The 18921-nt window shown below is 38.8% G+C and overlaps 2 protein-coding genes across 2 annotated transcripts in view; both read left to right on the top strand.

The window, feature by feature from the left end:
* Positions 1 to 11337, top strand: part of ATP13A3 (ATPase 13A3) — a 58794-nt gene extending 47457 nt beyond the window's left edge. The window contains 5 exon segments of the mRNA XM_068405999.1: positions 456 to 643; positions 1092 to 1180; positions 1380 to 1460; positions 5365 to 5454; positions 7003 to 11337. Of these exon segments, the coding sequence (XP_068262100.1) occupies positions 456 to 643; positions 1092 to 1180; positions 1380 to 1460; positions 5365 to 5454; positions 7003 to 7200 (646 nt within the window). The 3' untranslated portion in view covers positions 7201 to 11337.
* Positions 11338 to 15316: 3979 nt separating this feature from the next.
* Positions 15317 to 17242, top strand: LOC137666827 (platelet glycoprotein V-like). The gene has a single exon (XM_068407078.1). The coding sequence runs from the start codon at positions 15317 to 15319 to the stop codon at positions 17240 to 17242; it is 1926 nt and encodes a 641-aa protein (XP_068263179.1).
* The last annotated feature ends 1679 nt before the right edge of the window (positions 17243 to 18921 follow it).

Raw genomic sequence — 18921 nt, 5'->3', positions numbered from 1 at the left:
TGAAGACTTCTCAGCTTTGGGACAGTTGAGATCGAAATTTGAAATTAATGGTTCGGACCTCTTCTATATTATAAAGTTTTGTTTTCCTGTTAAGATGCCAGTAAATCAAATTCATATTTCTGAAAACGAAGAAGTGTTCTAGCCTTTTTTTTACATTGCAGTATTTTCTTACCTGTCTTCAAAGTATATCTACAGTTGATAGTTTCTAAACAGTTCATGTAGTGAACTTAGAAGCTGGAAGCATAAAAGAACTCGAAGCTCAGAATTCACAAAAATTGTTACCTCCCAGCTGCAGTTTTAAGTTATTTCTTACTACCTGTAATAGGTTTTCAAGGATAAGTTTGGTTTTTTTTTACTACTGTAGTAATTTGTTCTGTCATTACTTTTGTTAATAAGTAGGCCTTGTTTGCATCTTCTCCTTAACTCAGTGTTAATTTTTTTTTTTTATGTTGTAGTGCATGTAATGTATTGGATGCCACAAACACCAGTTCTGCACACCGTGGGAACGAGACTATTGATGATGAACATAACATTAAAAATTATGAAAACACAACTTTGTTTTTTATATCCAGCTTTCAGTACCTCATAGTGGCAATTGTCTTTTCTAAAGGGAAGCCCTTTAGACAACCATGCTACAAAAATTGTAAGTCCCTTTTTACTATATACAGTTCCAAGTAAAACTACAAGTGACTGTGCACTTATTTATCCATGGCTCAGTTGCAATTCTGCTGTGCCACTTCAGCAGTAATAGTGTTGCTAGGAGAACATAGTACAATTATCTTCTGATAATCAGAGATAGAAATAAGGAAGTATTCAACTGTATGGAGAACTTTGCGTTAATAGTTGCTTCGTTTGTAGAAGTATATGGGTATATACATTTCACTCCACAAGTGAGCCAGTGAGAAATTGAGTGTGGCCTTCTGTCTCTTTATGGCTATCAGCACAACTTGTATAGCCAAATCCTCCTGGAGGGGATTAGAGGGAGAAAAGATGTTATTTCCAGGGAGTAATTAACCTGTGATACATGGAAAAACTGTCTAAAACTGTGATTGTGAGATGGTCTGATTTAAGTATTTTTTCTTCTTTTACAGTTCTGTTTGTTATATCTGTGCTAGTTCTTTATGTCTTCATATTTTTCATCATGTTGCATCCTGTTGAATCTATTGACACAGTTCTTGAGGTAAGATGCAACAGATAGGCAGGCATCTGTACTTCCTGGGATAACTGGTTGTCTGCCTTTTGGGCAAGCTTGACCCCTTTTAGAGCTTTAACTTTGCATCTCTGGGGGCGTAAGGGAGAATGTATAACTCTGAGCCTGTTTTGAATGTGTGTTTACTTCATATGTCGTGTTGCTAATCTCTGGAAACTTTTTCTCACAGCTCGTGTGTGTGCCATATGAGTGGCGCATAAGAATTCTCATCATTGTTATTCTCAATGCAGTTGTATCTGTGCTGACGGAGGTAAGAAATTCAAATGGAAAAAATGCTGGTCTGTTAAGTGGGGTTTTTTTCAGGGTACATGTTTGTCTTTTGTTTAGAAAGTCTCTCTTCACAGCATGCCAGTGTAAGTGGCCACTGTTGTTTTGTTAAGTTTGTATTCCTAAATATGTCCTTGTAGGCTAGATTTAAGGTGTAAAGGTTTTCTGTGTTAAAAACATAATTTTAAAACCTTTTTTATTAATTAAAAGAGAAAAGTTGAAAGACCTACATTATTTTAGCTATTTCATAGGACAATACTCTCCATATTTATTTGCTGTGTTAATTCCATTCAGAATAACATAACATAGAAAAGAACTATATAAAAGCCTTAGGGGACCCAGTCTTCATTCAGCTGGATCATACACATAGCTTATTCTTCAGAATAATGCAGGTCTGTATAACTTGGTCATCTAATCTGATCAACATCCAGAAGTAGATGTTCATGCTGATCTGCTTTTTGCAGCCCTGAGCTTGTCCAAAGTCAGTCACTCTGGATATTGACCTCTTCTGCTGTAATTCCAGAGTTAGTGTGGGCAGAAATACACCCTACCTTTCATCCAGGTCCCCTACGTTGTTTCCAAGAATTGGAGTTTGACAGATACATCTTCCAGAACGAGCCTGGATTCAAAGTCAGTCATTTATTCCTGTGGTTAGTTCTTCTCCCTGTTAAATTGATGCCTTGTTTCCAACCTGAATACTTTTGGGTTTTGGTTGCAGCCATTAGTCTCTATTTTTTTTTTTTTTTTCTGCAAGATGAAGAAGCCTTTCAACATTATCTAGCACTTGCACTCTACGATTATCTGGTTTTACTGTATAACATTTTCTGCAGCTTCTAGTCAGTATTTCCATTACTATGTGAGGGATTGCTATCAAGATAACCAGCAGAATGTTTACTTGGATCATACTATTTTGGCTTTTGAAGATTACTACAGCATTAATATTCTTTCCAGTTGACTAGGGTTTTTTTCTATTTATTTGCAACTTGTAAAAAGAAAATCAACCAAAGTTTTTTTGGATACTTTAATCAAAATTATCAAGGCTTTGTGTTCAAAATGTTGTTCCAAATAGAATTTGCAATACCTGTTGTTATGTTGCTGCCTTTTGGAACGTGTTTTTCAGTGTTTTCACATGATAGGTGATAACTTGTCTTTTCCAAAATGTGGCAGTAGATACTAATTTTTTTGTCCTTTGCCTTGTTGTTAATAAGCTTATCCTCTCCTAAAGATCCTGTGCCTTTCTTACATTGTCCTGTATTTACTCTAACCCTGCTTGTGATGTTTTCTTTTATGCCCTTTAATTCTTTCATTTTTTGTACTACTAAACTCTTAATAGTTTTCTTTTTTTGCCTCCTTCTTTTTTTATTTGTTAAAAGTTACATTTTCTGTATATTGCCGTCTTTGCTACTGAAACAAAATAGTTATTCTGAAGCTGCAGAATTGTAGCTTTTTTTGTCTTCTGATAAATTTAAAACAAACCTCTTAGAGAGAAATATTTTTTCCTATTTAGTTCTTGTAGTCAGTTTTGATATTTTTATTACCATCTCTGGGAATTCAGCTTTTGTGAAGCACTAAGATTATTCCTTGGAATTGAGCGTTGTGTTGATACATGGAGTGTAAATAGGTGGCGGTTACAATCTTCAGTCCAGTGATAAACATTACTGAGAGAAATAAACTTCCCTTCTGCTGAAGATTTACTTTGTTCTGCAGATGATCTTTCTAACTTGTATGCAATCTGATGATGTTTCTGTTCTGGAAGTGTCAGGGCTCTAGTAGGAAGTCTGTACAGTGTGTCAGTCCACGTAGCAGCACATGTCTTTCAAGGACAAATGGTTCTCCTCTGGCTTAAATGTTCATAAGGTTCCTCTCCTGGGCCTTGTTGGTTGCCACATCAATCTGTAAACTTCTGAGTTTCCAGTAAGCATAACCTAAGCAATATAATTACTGTAGAGCATTTGTGTTCATCCAGTATTTCAAACCCCAGCCCCCTCTTTTTCCTATGGACGTTTGAGTTAGCATCTTTCAACACTTTAGTCGCTTAATTGTCATTACCAAAACTGGTAGGATGACTTATCACATTCCTTTTAACCAGACTTTCCTATTTATGTTGTTGCCCATACTTTAGGAGTGGAATAGAAGTAATTCTAGAATTTAATTTTCTTGACATTAATTGTTTGGGATGTTCTGCTTTCACTTAAAACCTGTTTCTTCCACTTTCACTGTTAGTTGAATGCTCTGTGTAGGTGGAAGTTATCTTTCTGTACAGCAGGTGTCCAACAGAAGTACTGTCTAATGATCCTCAAGTCCCAAACCTTGTTTTACAGTACACACCTCACCTTCCGTAACTTCAACCTGCTTTTGTCCCACCTTTTGAACTGTATTTGTCCAACTCCAGCAATATTACTCTGGACTCCCTGAAGCTTTTTCATGTGGTGGCAGCTCTTTGGGTCCAATGCATTATGTACAAATCACAGACTATTTCATTCCTTCACTTCCAGTATAGCTCATTGCCCTTCTGTCCTTGTGTGCCTGGCTGGATTTTCTTCTCACTACACTTCTCCCTACAGAGTTACTGACTACCATAGGTCACCTTCTGAATATCTCGGAAAAGATGCTGGTGGCATCTCCTTATTTCTTTTAACAAGATAATTCTGTAGGTGTATCATCAATAGTTTGTTCTGGTGAGACTAATTCCTCAGTAATTGCCTCTTTAAGGGTCTCATAATGATGGGGATACACAAGGGATTGGATCTATCTTTTGCCACACTTGCCAGTTTGACACTTGCGTCACACTACACTCATATGTAGTTCCTTAATTGCTTCTACAACAGGAGTGATTTCTGACTGTGGTTGCCACAAATATCTTTTCTCAAATGCTGTGTAAAGCTTTTGCTCCGTCCATGTGGGTGCCAGACTAGGTTCGCAAAGCACGCATGTTCTTTCTGCCAGATGATAGAAAATACTGCATAACAAAGGCAGATCCTAGCAGATGTTCCTCCTTACCCCGATGCCTGATGTAGACATACTTAAACCAGACTGGCTTAAAAAATTAAGATCTAACAAGCTGAAGATTTGTTGGCAAATTCTTTATAAAAGCATTATAAAATTCTGGTATAAAATCATAAGCATTATAAAATCTATTATAAAAGTCTGGCTAACCAACTCCCCTTTCTCAGTGGCAGAGGTTAGTCAGATGTTAGAAATGGAATCTGTCCAAAGATCCGAGTTGTAGGCTCAAGGCCATGGAAGATACAGGTTCACACCTGTGTTGCCAGATTTGCTCAAGGCTTTTGAGTCCGCCCACACAGACGTGAGAATAACCAGATGTACTGAACATACTGTTCAACTTCTGCCCTCTTTTCCACAATCTGGAACGGCTCCTACAGAATTCCTTCAGACTTCCTGCTCATGGCTCAGCTTTGCCACCCCACTGAAGATTTTCTAGGAATGTCACTGGTTTAAAACAAACTCTGAAAAAAGCGTAGCTCCAGCATGAAGTACACTGTAACGTTAAAGATGGTTTGAGGGGAAACTGCTTTAAGCACTCATGTTTGCCGTGCTTCATAGGTTTTTCTTTTTTTTTTTTTTTGAGTATTGAAACACATTAAGAATATGTATTTATGATTTTTACCTGTATTGATGGATGTAGCTTTTGATCATTGATGCTATTGATTTGAAGTACATGTTCATATTCTTAAATCTCATGTGAGCACTTTAAGAATGAATATGTTTATCACTTAAATACTGACAAGTAACGTAAACTCCATTTTGTCTGGCACTGAATTAGTTATGCCTAACACGCTATTTCAGGTTTTATTTGTAACATGCACACTAACAACAAATGATCATTAGTTTCTTTAATTCTTCCCGCTCACTGCAATGTCTCACAGAATGTCCTCCTTGATATGATCCTTTGGAAGGTTGTGTTCAGTCGAGACAAACAAGGAGAATATCGCCTCACCATACCCCAGCCGCCTCAGGTTGGAGACTAGTATTTTACTGTCATCATTTGAGTGCATGCAGATGAATTCATTTTTGTCTTTTTTATGATCTATAAGTGTCTGTTGCTTTATCTTAAGCTTAAGACTGTTTAAATTAGATTTCTGTAACTAGAATAGTAAAAGGAAAGGCTTCTGATTTTATATTTTTCACTTTGTTAACACTTAAAGAATTTGGCTCTGTGTACAAGAACTGCAAAGCAAACTCAGAGGATTGCTTTTAAGACTTCTCTCACTTTATCTTCAGTTTGTACATTAGCAAATTCTATTTGCATTTTCACGAGTTAGCATGCTAGCATTGGGAACGTCTTGATTTGCTTGGACGCAGAATTGCTGATGCTGGGTCTAATCCAGTTCTGTATTAAATTAATTTGGTTTAGGGTTATAGAACATTGTCTGTGAAAGCAGTAACTTATAGCATGTACAAATGAAATGAAACAAAATGGCAAATTGCAAGTATGTTATTACTACTTCAGATGGTTTAGGAGACTGAGGGATTTAGCTTCTGCTTTTCAAGTGACCATGAATCTTGGTCTGGTCTTGCCCCTCTGCAATTAATACATGAAGGAAATCTATGTGAATCCCCTCAAAACTAGCTTTTTCTTTTTTAAGCCTGTTGGCTTATTACTTTTAGCTGGTTGTACATTTGTTCTTGTTAGAATTACGATGGTTTATTTCTCAGCACTACATTTTATTATGTGTATTCACTTCAGATTTACATTTGTCCTTTTGAGGCCGTTCAAGTAAAAAATTGCTGTGTGTTCACTGAAGAATGGAAGTTGTGCTTAAGGCTCAAGTTTGGTTCAGTTCACCAACTGATAGAAATTCAGAACGTGAAGAAAACCATATAGAATATCTCCATTAAAATGTCAGCCCGACTGACTACAGGTAGTCTCTGAGACATGAGAGGAATCCAGTCTTGAGAACAAGGAATGGCATTTCTCTTCTCCAGCTAGTAAAGTTACATGCATTTAGGACTGGGAGAGGAGAAATAGGAAGGAAGATTTAAGTTCAATAATTTGTGTCTGTTTTAATAACTATTAATACATGTAGGACTTAGGTTTCACAGTATCAGCAAGTTAAATTCTGCCACTTGGGGGGGGGCTGGCTGGCTGCCTTCAGTTAAACATTTCATTGCTTAAAAAGCGTTTTGAGACTCTGGAAATTTGGCTGCTTTTTCTAGACCTGGCTTTTATTCTTCAATAGTAACGTCATTTAATGGTGCCTGTTACACCTGTGTTTATTGAAACTGTTATAAAATATGCATAAAAGCTGTTGGTGACCTTAGATGTTACCATAATGCAGAATACTTGGCTTTTTTCATAATGTTTTTTAAATGTCATTGCTACCATAGTATAGAAGAGATGATGCAACGGAAGAGTTTCTGTGCTACATTTTCTAGGTCCAATGTGACAATGACATAGTAAATTAGAAACTATAATAGTAGTTTTTCTTCTAGTGATTTACTGTATTGTTAATTATATTTTTTCTTATGGTAATCCAGTTTTTTAAATCTGTTCACTTCTGCAGGAGGCTGTGCATCACTGTGGAGTCTGTTTCCTTTCTTCCCTGTTCGGCTGTAGAGAGAAGACACCAAAAGCCAAGTATATGCATCTAGCTCAGGAACTGCTGGTTGATCCAGAATGGCCACCAAAACCCAGAACAACAACAGAAGCGAAAGTACCATCCCAAGAAAATGGTTCATATCAAATCATCACTGTAACGTAACAGTGGATCTTGGTAGTATTCAGAAGAATGTAATTTTGAGGCTTTATTAGAAATTGCAGTTTACTACATGTCAAATTCTAATGCAGATATTTCCAGTTGTTTTTTCTCTCTGAATACAAAGTTCAGAGCCAGACATCTTATGGCTATACATTTTAAAAATGTAGGTTACCTTAGAACAAAAATTGTGTTTCCTTCCACCTTCTTTCAAATTTCATTATTCCTAAATGAGATGTATTTGAAGGTTTAAACTGCAGGGCAGTTAAAACAGTCTCACTTTATTGCCTGGAGTATCTTAATCATTGTTCTGACCTGCTTACCTGGGCACATGTTCACATAAACCCTATGATGTAATGATTTCATGGTAGTACTAGAGGCACATAATGGCCTTGTCATGCTTTGCTTTTTTTTTTTTTTTATTCACTGTTGAAAAGCTTTGTGCCTCAGAGCGGTTCTAAAGTTTTGGTGTGTGTACCTCTAAGTTTGTCCCTACTAGTAAGGAGTGTTTCTAGTGTAAAGAAAGGTGTGTAAAGGTGTAAAGTTTGGATTTTAACTTTTAGTTCTTTAGTCTGCCACAGCAGGAATTGGAAATGCTATAGAAGCAATATGCTCTGTCCTTAAGAAGAAAGCACATTGCTTTCAAGTGGGTTCTTAGCTTCTTTTCTAGCTAACCCCAGGGAGGGGCTTAGGTGGCCTCCAGAGGAGGAGGCATTTGGCTACACTCTACAGTTTTTGGAGAACGAAGGCTGGAGAATCTTAACACGTTCTTGTCTCGTGTTTTATTACATTTAGCTATGCATTTCTCCACAGACCTTGCTTTTTCCATCAGGAGGGCTGGATTATCCCTTTGTGGACCATGCTTTATTTGTAAATCTTAAGATCATTTTCCTATGTACCTTGAAGTAGTAACGCCAGAGTTACTGCTGCAAGGGAAATGGGGGTGTGAAGGAGGAATATTTTCACATGCCCACGCTTGGGATTTGTGCATGTTAAGAACACACACATTTCAAAAAGTCTGCCAGTGTCTTAAGCACTATATGTAGCTGTATGAAACAAAATTAAGATAAAATAGATGAGCTAAAATGTCTCTTGCTGCAGAACTATAAGGTTTATGTGGATTTTATTTATTAAAAAAAGAGAAAAGCTTGCATCACTAATAATGCTGCTTAAGCACTTGGCAAAATGATGTATCGCTACCCCATTAGGCGGTGTCAAAACACAAGGCCACTAGAAAAACAGGTCTGCAAAGGTGTAAAGGCAGGCATCGTCTTCACGTGCAAAGCTTAAAACTATTTTTTCTTTTTAAACCACAAACTACTTATTTCCAAACCATCTTCAAGTTGCTAAACTTTCAAAAAGTCTTCTTTGATGTCTTTGGGAAGACGATAAAAATGCCAACTCTTAATCAGTCTGTTTTGACCAGATGCAACTGACTGTTTCAGGCACCTCCAAGCTTTGGGAGGGGATCTCGGATCCAGAGAAGTCATCATTCTGTAGAGATCCTTTAGAGAAGGTAGTCAGGTCCTTTAGAGTAGTTGTGGAAGGAGGGCCCCAAACGCCCCAGCCAGCTGGGATTAGTTTGAATTGTGTGTATTCTCATGATGGAATTTGAAGGGTTTTTAAAAAATTCCTGTGGAAATTATTCCATTCCAGCATTGTTTTAATAAGGGGAATTTTTCAGGTCGGGCCTAATTCCCTTGTGCTGTTCCGTAAGGCAGTATGGGCAGTGTCCCCCACTGCTCATGTTACGGTCTCTGCCACGGTAAACATACTGTACCAATGGGGAATTTAAAAGTGGTGCTAAATGGTTTAGAAACATTTTTCCTAGAACTTGGGGGTTTAAGTTAATAGCACTTGTTCCTTGTAGTATACATATGCTGTACTATCCTCCAGTCCAGCTGTCAGCTCTTTTCCTGATTTTGTCTGGTTTTGGGGGGTGGAGCAGCAGGAAAGGGGGAAGTGGTTTTCTTAACATTCATTCAACAGAGCAAGGTAAAAGTCTTATTATCCTGGCTTCTTAGGGTCATAAACGTCAAACAACATCGGTAGCTTTTAAGGGGTCTGCAACTGTGGACTTGGATAAATTTATTAATCATGAACTTGAGTCAGTTGGCTGATTTCTGTTGATGTTGATTTTTACGAAATCTTTGTAGCATGGAATAATTAATGAAGAATAATTCTTAGCTGCGTAAGTAGTACTCAAATTTAAAGAAAAAATAATGTTTTAGTTGAAAACTGTTGTGAAGCTATGCATCTTGGACCTGGGAGCTGTGACTTATCCTTAAATGCATAAGCTTTTGCTTTCCATTTCATTGACCATTTTAGCTTGGTTGTTCCATCAGAAGTGAAAGAAAATATATGTGTCTTTCCCTTTGATATGCTTTTGCTTAATACTTTCTCTAAACTGCTGATTTCTTTCAGCTTGTTTGGTTTCTGAAGCTAGTCTTTCAATCTTATTCTAGTTTATTAGGCTTATCTAGAAAGTGAGGAGGACACAGCTTATTAAGGTGGGCTTGTCTTCAGAGAACATTTTAGGGAACTCTTACTAAAACTGAAATTGCCAAGTGTGTCCACTTGGTTGAGTGACTAATGGGTCATGAGCCTATTAAACTTGAATATTTTGCAGTTGGGAGCTAGTTTCCTCAAGGTATGCGTTCAGAGTTAGTAAATGTTCTTGAGGTTGCATGCTTGAGCTCTGACCTATTTGCTTCTGATGCTTAGTCAAGAATAATAAATGAGCTTTTCTGAGAATCCTTCTTGTTGTTGCAAGTTCAGCCACAAAATAAGCTTTTGCATCTTTTGCAATTATTGGGATTTATGCCTTCCTGCCCAAGAGCTGAGTTTGGCTACCTATAATTTTTCTTGTTTTGAGCAGTTTAGATTTCTGGTTTTCAGAAATGCAGCAAACTAGATCTGCACTAGACTATTCAGTTTCTGCTTTGAAGTAAGATGAAATTCAGTTTGTAGTGAAAAGAATCTCTTCTAATGTTCATCTTGGAAGTCTAAATTCAGGTGAACAGACCAATTTAGTGATCTCCACTAGATACTTGGTAGGCATTTTCTTCCTGCTGTCTATTTTGGCCTTACATTGAGGAGTTTGATTTAATATTAAATTATTTGTGTATGCAGACTTTAATCTGTATGTATTTTACTTTGAAGTATTAGGATTTGTAAATATTACTGATTTTTAAATATTATTATTTAAATATTAAAGGACTGGTCTACCCAGAAAAGCAATTGCTAAATAATAAATGTTACTTTTTAGAAATAAATTGCAAGATCATTAAATTGTATATCCCTCAGGGTTATTTTTAAAGTTTTTTTTTTTCTCTTCCCTTCAGATTTAATTAGCAGTAACTGTAGTTTCATGTACTATAGAACTAAATCTACTGTAAAGAAAATGCTGCAAATAATGCTTGAGTAGAAGCGGATAATACACCCACAGAACTGACTGTCCATATTCATCAGAACTTTGAATTAGGAACTTGTACTGTTGCACTTTTCAAAAGTCGTTGGATTTTTAATTCTATTTATTTTCATTAAGGTTGTGCTGAACAGTCATCCCAAATTGGGTCAATAAGCCTGTACTGTGTATGTGTATACAGTATAATACTAAGCAGATGTGGAGTCCTTTTTATGCTGCAGATTTTTAATGCTTATGTTGGTCATCACAAAATGAGAGAGCTGAAGTTCTGTAGGATTTCTCCCATGAAATTCTGAATTGTAAACTTAGGGTTTTGTATGTCTAAGGGAAAGCTAGGTGTTTTTGACAATTGTTAGTGTATCGAATATGTTGATTTTATACAGTAAAGCTTCAGGTTTTTAAAGCTATTTTCAACAAACTGCAGCTTGTTTGATAATTATGTGAACCAGAAACTACTCAGTTTGTCATGAATTCCTCAAGCCTAATACAAATTAAAAGGTTCATCATTACAGCGCTCTCTAGAAAGCTCAGCCTCCTTTTTATTTTTAAATCTGAAATGATACTACATCTTTGTATTTAAAATATGTATTGCTGCTCTAGAATGGTACCCTGTTGTCAAGAGGCATACATAAATAACTGTACAATAGAATTGTAAATAGACTTGTAAATAACTTTTGTGATTGGAGCTCTTTGAAAATAAAATTAAAATGAACAGATATTTTCACTCTTTTCATTAGTTTCATGAAATTGTTTTTTATTATTCTTTATACATTACATACAAAGCTTGTTGAAGAATACAGACTTACTCCCACTGATGTCACAGGTATCTTGTTCAGTGGCTGTGTGTTTTTGAAGATGGGGTAGAGAAGTACGTATGCTGTGTGTTAGCAGCGCATACGGTAGCACTGCTGTGCTGCAGCAGGATAATATTGACCATACTGTCACCTGCTGGCTTATGAAAGCCTTTTTAAAGCCAGATCTTGTACATGTGATAGCGACTCGTTTCCACCTTCTGTTATCCAGATGTTCCTTCTGTTCTTTGACGCGTGGGAGGCATTATCTTGAAAAGACTCTTGGGCAAATGTTCCTGGTTATGAGCTGGCACTGTTGTTGCAGTCATCTTGAGAAGAATCTCACAGAAATTAAGACATCTTTTCCGTCCTGCGGCTCACTTCCCTTTAAACGTTCACTGACAGAGCACATTATGTTAAAATTGAAGACAAGATGTTTGAAATACCTGGTTACTTCATTAAAAAAACTTAATCTTTTCATTTCAAGCTAATATTTTGAAAACTTAAAACTTTTCTTTCTTCAGAATCTTTCAGGCTTTAGGTTTTGTTGGCCTGTGACTACAGAAGACTTGAAGGAAAAACAGAAGCCAAATGGGTCAACCCTGGCTTGCTTGGCCAAAGTGTTAAGTAGAAAACTTCATCCCTTACTCAAATTGCTTTGACTCCAATCCTGGAAGAAAGTTAAGAGTCAGTGCAGCCTTGTGAAGGTACAGATCAGTCACTCGGTTGTTTAAAGTAGATGTGTCCACTTCTTCAAAGCCTGCTGCACCTGTGTAGCAGACTGCAGTGAAACTGTCTAACAAATCTGAAATTTCTTTCTGATCATAATTCATGCTGAAATACAGATCTCTGACTCAAGCCAGCTTAGCATTGGATTGGTTGAAGCACAAACTCCAATATCACTGTTAAAGAAGCTACAAGTGGTTTTTGTGCTGTTGCATGTGTGACCTCAAACTTTCTCCTGTTCTGTGAGTGGTCTCAAATTCTACTTTTGGAGTTGCATGCAACCTCTGGAAGCTGGTTGCTTACACAACTAAATGTAGGCAAAATCTGCTCCGAAGCTTAAAATATTCTTTGGCCTTTCACAGTAGTTACGCAAACGTGAGTGAAAGTGTTATCTAGAGGATGTGTTTTGCTGTTTTACTTCCCATTTAAAGTGCCGAATCATGGTGAAGCCTGATTGCCTGCTATGCTCCTAGTAAGTTCCTCTGAAAAGCAGATTAAGTTTCTAAGGTACAGTTCAAAATTTTACGAGTTTAGAAACTTAAAAGAAAGTGAAGAAGTGAAGCACCGTAGTAAATGATACATGTGCTCAGTATTCTATGAAACAAAGTACAAAACTGATTCGTGACTTTTGATATACTAACAGTATTAGTGTATTGCTTCTGGCATCCTTTTGTACTCTGAGAAACATTAAGGCGATAGTAGAAAGGGAAAGAGGCTGCAGACCAGAACGTGGTCAATGGCCAGCTAGGCTGGTGTCCTTTCCGGAATGGCAGGTGTTTCATGTGAGGGTTTGAGAAATTTTTAATACACGAGAATGTATGGTTATGACCCTTACATGGATCTTGCTGTATTCTCTACTGTTAAAATTTTCAATGATGAATGTTTTTCTTCAAAAAATGCCATTAGCAGCTCTAGATGTTTGAGATCCATAGGATTATCTATCCAGTTCCTGTGCCAGTCATATACTTGTGGCCTTAATCTCTTGCAAAAAAAATTCTACCATTTTATTGTTTGTTTGTGAAAATGTACATCTTTTAGCACTTACGTGTGTCTAACCTTGTCTCATTGGATACTCTGCCTTGGGTTATGAGACCAGGAAGACAGACATCCCCAGTCTACAGTCTTGTGCTAGCCTGTTTCTTATTTTACAGGCTCTGGCCTGCAGCCGTGCGCTCTGAGGGACCTGTGTTGGCAGCCTGTAGCATAACAGTTTGGGGTTTTATTTTTTCCTCATTTGGTTCTCTAGATCCTTGTTTCTCTCATATCGCTGAATCCTGTAGCTCTGCTGTGGTCTTGGGTTGAGTTGGTGCAGGTTGAGATGCCAGTGAGGGCTTGAAACAGAAGTGTCTGGGTGCGTTTCTGTCTCGCATGGCAAGTTGTGCTCATGCACCACCCAGAAGCAGCTCACCGGCTGCCTGCTCTGTGTGCTGTGGGCTGTAGGCTCAGGTACCTGCCCTGGGTGCGCAGGGACGTGCTCCTCATCGGCATGCTGAGGTGGGGATAGGTAGGATCAGGGCCAGGCTGGTTTACAAGTTTCTCTATTGAGGTGAAGGCATCACTGGTCTATGTGAGATGGTCAGGTTTGGGGCAGGGGGGATTACCAGGAGGGAGAGATTATCTGAAAGATTCTTGTTTGACATGGAAAAGTCCATTGGAAGGGTAAAATCTCAAGGCCTCTTTTTGGTGACTTACGGTCTCACTCAGAGTTGTAAAAAGCCCAGTGAGAGCTTGCTTTATGGCACCCATGTTGTTGGTAGTTGATACCACTAGATGTTGTGTCCTTCCCTTCCTGAGGAAGAGATGCAGATTGTACCAGTCTTCAGTACTTGGAAATTAACAAAGAATCTTTTTTTTTTTTTTTTTTTAAGTACTCCCTTTTGGTTTTTTGATGCAGCAGCTGTTTTTGATCCATAGTGGTACATTCTTGTCAGCAGTTCAGGCACATGAGGAGCTCTGCTGTCCCACCTGATTTACTCCTTAAGTGATGGTGTTTGTGCCCATGTCTGTTTGTGGGCTTGGTATGGGAGAGCTTCATCCTTGCCCCTGGAAAGGGGTATGTTGGGATGGTGCCCTCCTCTCCCCCAGTGTTCCCACTGCTGTAGGCTGACACAGTGTCAGCTATTCTAGTTAGATCTGCAGAACTTGTCCAGCTATTGCAGCAGTCCCAGCTGCTACTTCTGCACCCATCAGCCAGGTGCTTGACTTCCTGGGTTCTGATACACTTGGACTTGTTGATTTCGCTGAGGAAGTGTTTCTAAACTCTGGATTTCTGTTTGACTTGTTCTTTTAAATATTATCATTATAGTTCTAACTATTGCTTTCCTGTTCCTTTTTTTGTTTGGAAATCTATACAGCTTCCCAGCTTTGTGGTATGTTTCATGCAGATCTACCTTTATTGCTACAGCTTTCTAGTGAACTTCATGGCGCTTCTTTCTTCTTGTTTCTTGTATTTTTAATAGAGCTGGTAACTTAGTATTGTGTTAAGCTGTTGAAATGAGACTTGCTGGTTATCAGAAGCTCACTACTGTCCAGTGCTCTGGTGTGTTATTTCAGGCTATGAGAAAAATAGCCTGTTGCTGCTTCTGTGCTCTTGGGCTGTTCCAAGAAGTGATCACTTGCAAATACTGAGAGATGATTTAACAGAACTGTGTGCTGTTCTGCTTTTGGCCACTTAAAATGCAGGACACCCTTTTTACCTCCGTTATCTATTTTTGCAGGCTAAATTTTATTTTTAAACCTCAGGTAACCTACAATAAAAAAAAAATTGTGGGTGCAGGACCTTTTGATAATTTTTTTAAAGACTTTCTGTGTGTATCTTAGTATAATGCCTTTCTGTTCAAATAAATACATGCCTTATGACTACTTAGAGTTTCATCATGATTTTTATATGCTTTTATTATATTTGACTAGTACAAATATAAACAAGGAATACTTTATTTACAAAAGAGCTTTATCTGTACTTCTCAGTGTAAGTGGAGCACCTTAGAAATATTTTCAGTCAACAGCAATAGAGATTTTGAAGTTTGCTTTCAAGCCAAGAGAAATTTCTCACACATTTGTGGGTTTTATGATAAATTTGCACAGCTTTGTCAATTGCTAAGTTATTAATTACCTGTGATCAAATCCTGACTCTCTCTTATCTCTTGTAACAGCTAATGATTCTGGTACTTCAACAAGGATGTTGGTGTTTCGTTTGTCAGTGATGATCAAGCTTTTCTTCCAGCTGGATGCATCTATTTGTCCTGAGAAATGTGACTGCTCTTCAAAAAATGCAATTCATTGCTCTGATCTCCACATAAAAGACCTGAAATCATTAAATCTGCCTTGCAACATGATAGAAATTCACATAACAGACACTAATGTAACACACTTGCAGGATGTTTTTTCTAGGATGGTGGAACTGCAGCATCTCATCTTGTCTTCAAACAACATCTCTCTGATTTCACCAACGGCTTTTAAAGGCTTGAGAAGGCTAAAAGCCCTCAAGCTGCTAGATAATAAGCTGGTCGAACTTCCCCCAGAAGTGTTTGATGACATGGTACAGCTTCAGCAACTGATCATTGAAAATAACAGGTTGAAATCCATTGAAGAAAATCTGTTTGACAAACTAGCTAGTTTGGAGGAGCTTTTCTTGAACAAAAACCAACTAACAGCACTTTCTAGTGGTGTGCTGAAGAAACTTGCCAAACTCAAAGTACTGAACTTGTCGAGAAATTATTTGGCAGCACTGCCTAGAAATATATTTAGTGCGTTAACCAGGCTTGAGAAGCTGATGCTGTATTTTAACAGACTGTCCTCAATAGAGCCTGGTATGTTTGATAGCCTGAAGGAGCTGCTGGAACTCTTCCTGCATTCCAATAACATCCAGTCCATTGCCCCTGATGCATTTCACTGTCTTCATAAACTGAGAACCCTAACGCTCTCCAGAAACAAGCTTGAGGTCTTGCCTCCGGGGCTCTTTCTGCACTTGCATGACCTGTCTAAATTGACCTTGTACAGGAATCCACTGAAGTCTCTTCCAGAAGTGTTGTTTGGAGAAATGAGGCATCTTGGTAGCCTGTGGCTGTATCACACAAAGCTCTCAACAATACCAGATTTTGTGTTCAGTAACTTGACAAATTTAGAGCTTCTTGTGCTGAGTTTTAATCCAGAGCTTAGTGTTCTTCCTAAGAATGTATTCAGTGGTCTGAATGAACTGCGGGGCCTTTCTCTGCATACAAATAATATTTCCAGTCTGCCAGAGGGCATCTTCCTGAGCCTTCAGAAACTGCAGAACATTTCCCTTTTTGATTCGAGGCTTGAGGCTCTTCCAAGAAACCTCTTTCATAATCTCAAGCACCTTCAGAAAGTTTACCTCAATAGTACTAAGCTGCAGTCTCTTCCTGGAGATTTCTTTACTGCTTTACCTGAGCTGCGAGAAGTCTTCCTTGACGACAACCCTTGGAAATGCGATTGCCAAATTCTTGGCTTCCAAGAGTGGCTCCAAAAGAGCATGGAGATAGTTAAAAATGTGCCATCTCTAATGTGTGACAGCCCACTGGCACTACAGAATATTTCTCTTGTGGCTCTAACAGCTGATCACCTGAAATGCCTGCCAACCACAGCCGTTACACACCAGATGTTCAGTTCAACTTATTCCCAGGCTTCAGCTTCTCTTGTGATGGAGCACTCATCATCTTCTTGGGAGACTACTGTAACAGCAGTGTCTGACATGGATACCAGCACACTCACATCAATTCCTCTTGCAGCTCCAGGTTTGACCTACTCACATGTTCAAGATGTTGGACAGTCTGGGTTTCATTTCTCAGATCTTCCAACCCAAGCTTCTCCCAGCGTCATAGTAGAAACCGACAGTGTCAGAGGAACAGATTTAACTACTCTTGCCTGGTGGGGTGAGCTGCCAGCCTGCAGGAGTGCTAAGCCCTATTTTAATACCAGAATTGCTTATTGTCAGCTATTCTTGTGCCTTCACAGTTTGATTTTAGCACTCCAGACTGTAACCATTGTGCTCAGTCTGTATGTGATCAGTACAACCAGGCAGCTCTTGCACTCCAGAAATACTCCTCCTCAGCCTGTAGTTCTGATAAAATTTTTAAGAAGATAGAGAATACCAGCCAAAGAAAGAATTAGAAGCACTGTTTTGGATGCGTTTTGAGCATTTGGGCAGTTCACACTCGATTCAGATATGGATTACAAATCTTCATAGCAAGAACCATAAAGACCTTGTTTTTACAGCATAATGAAAATGCAATTTTATGTACCTTACAGTGCTTGCCAAAAGCAGTTGTAATCACTGTATGTTGCTACAGTGCTTTGTGCGTGAACCCAGAGGGAGAGCTGAAAGAAAATCTGTGGTCACCTCTACATGTGTGCTACTCGTGTCCTGCTTTGGACTGCAGCCCTATCCCTGCCAGACACTGCTGCCTGCTGTCGTGCTCACCCTGCTCAGATGGAAGTGGCGTCAACATAGGGAAGTCTACATATGAACACGGCTTTAACCGTGCTTTAAAGGTTGCCTGTAGTACTCAGAATCCTATTATGCCTTATGCTGCCTGCAATGTTTTGTCTCCTTACTGAGAAAAGAAATAATATTTTTGGGAGGAGATGCTGGAAAAGACCTTTTAAAAATGGAGGTGGGGGCAGAATGATATGGTGCAAGTGTCTTAGTTATTGCTTTCTGCCCTCAGCCCCTTTCCAGGACATGGCAGGAGGAAGGGGTACCGTTTAAAGCTAACAGTGCTTTCCTCTAGCTTAACCAGAGGAAGATAAGTGAGTTGCTGATCTAGGATGTATAGTCTTTTGATGTATTTTGTTGTTTGTTTTTTGGAAACTTTGTAACATTATTACAAATTTGAATTTTAAGTAAACACTGTCATCCTTAAACTTTGACCAGTGGTCTGAAAAGCAAGGTGCTACTCGCTGCATGACGCAGTGAGTCTTGAAACCGGAGTACCAGGCAGATGCCCAGGACTGAGGCTCGGCTCCAGAGGAGCATGGTTGGTTTGAGAGCTGATCTTGACTAAGGTGGGAGAGAAGGGGATGGTGTCTCCTGGGCTTGGCTGGCAAAACACAGGCATGCAGCAAAGTGGCAGGGAGCCTGCCTGATCTGAGGGCCCTGAAGCGTTGATGCCTTTTTTGAAGCTGGCTGGGGAACGTGTGCATCTCCATCAAACCGCAGTAGCATATTCTGTCTCAGTGCTTTGTACCTTTTCTTATTCCATGCTATTACTCCCTGACTTCCAGCCCTTTCAAGTGTTGATATGCAAAGACAACTACGAGACAATCGTGTGGGTTTTGGTCTTCATATTGAAATGGTTTTTAGTATTTTGAATGACAGGAGTATCTTAGTTTGTAAGTAGATTGGTAGGTGTCAGACTGCATGTGCTTTGGTAGCTCTTGGATTTAACTACTAGCTTTTATCTTAGTTATGTGGTTTAGCTTGTTCTTAAAAGCTCTGATGTTGTGCTTAAAAGCTAGGGCTGGATTAAAGAGCCTCTGGATGTGGTTCACTGGCTCCTTGGGCAGGTGACCCTGTGCTCTAGGAGTCCGTTTGTAGCCTTACTGAATTCCTAACTATTGAGGTCTCTTTCTTGGATGGCCTTGAAATGGCACTTAACAAGCCTGAGCTGAAGAGAGCTTGCATTTGCTGCAGGTTTGTGGCTTGCTCCTTGTTGTGTGCTGCTCCAGGCAATGAGAATAAACTATGGACTGCTTTGCTTTGCTTTTGCTGCTGCTGGACTTGAATTCCTGTTCTAGGCCGTGAAAGCAGACAATGTGCTTCTA

Source organism: Nyctibius grandis, chromosome 8 (assembly GCF_013368605.1).
Source record: "Nyctibius grandis isolate bNycGra1 chromosome 8, bNycGra1.pri, whole genome shotgun sequence".
Classification (NCBI taxonomy): domain Eukaryota; kingdom Metazoa; phylum Chordata; class Aves; order Nyctibiiformes; family Nyctibiidae; genus Nyctibius; species Nyctibius grandis.
Note: the sequence above shows the minus strand (reverse complement) of the source record. Positions and strands in the feature narration are given on the sequence as shown.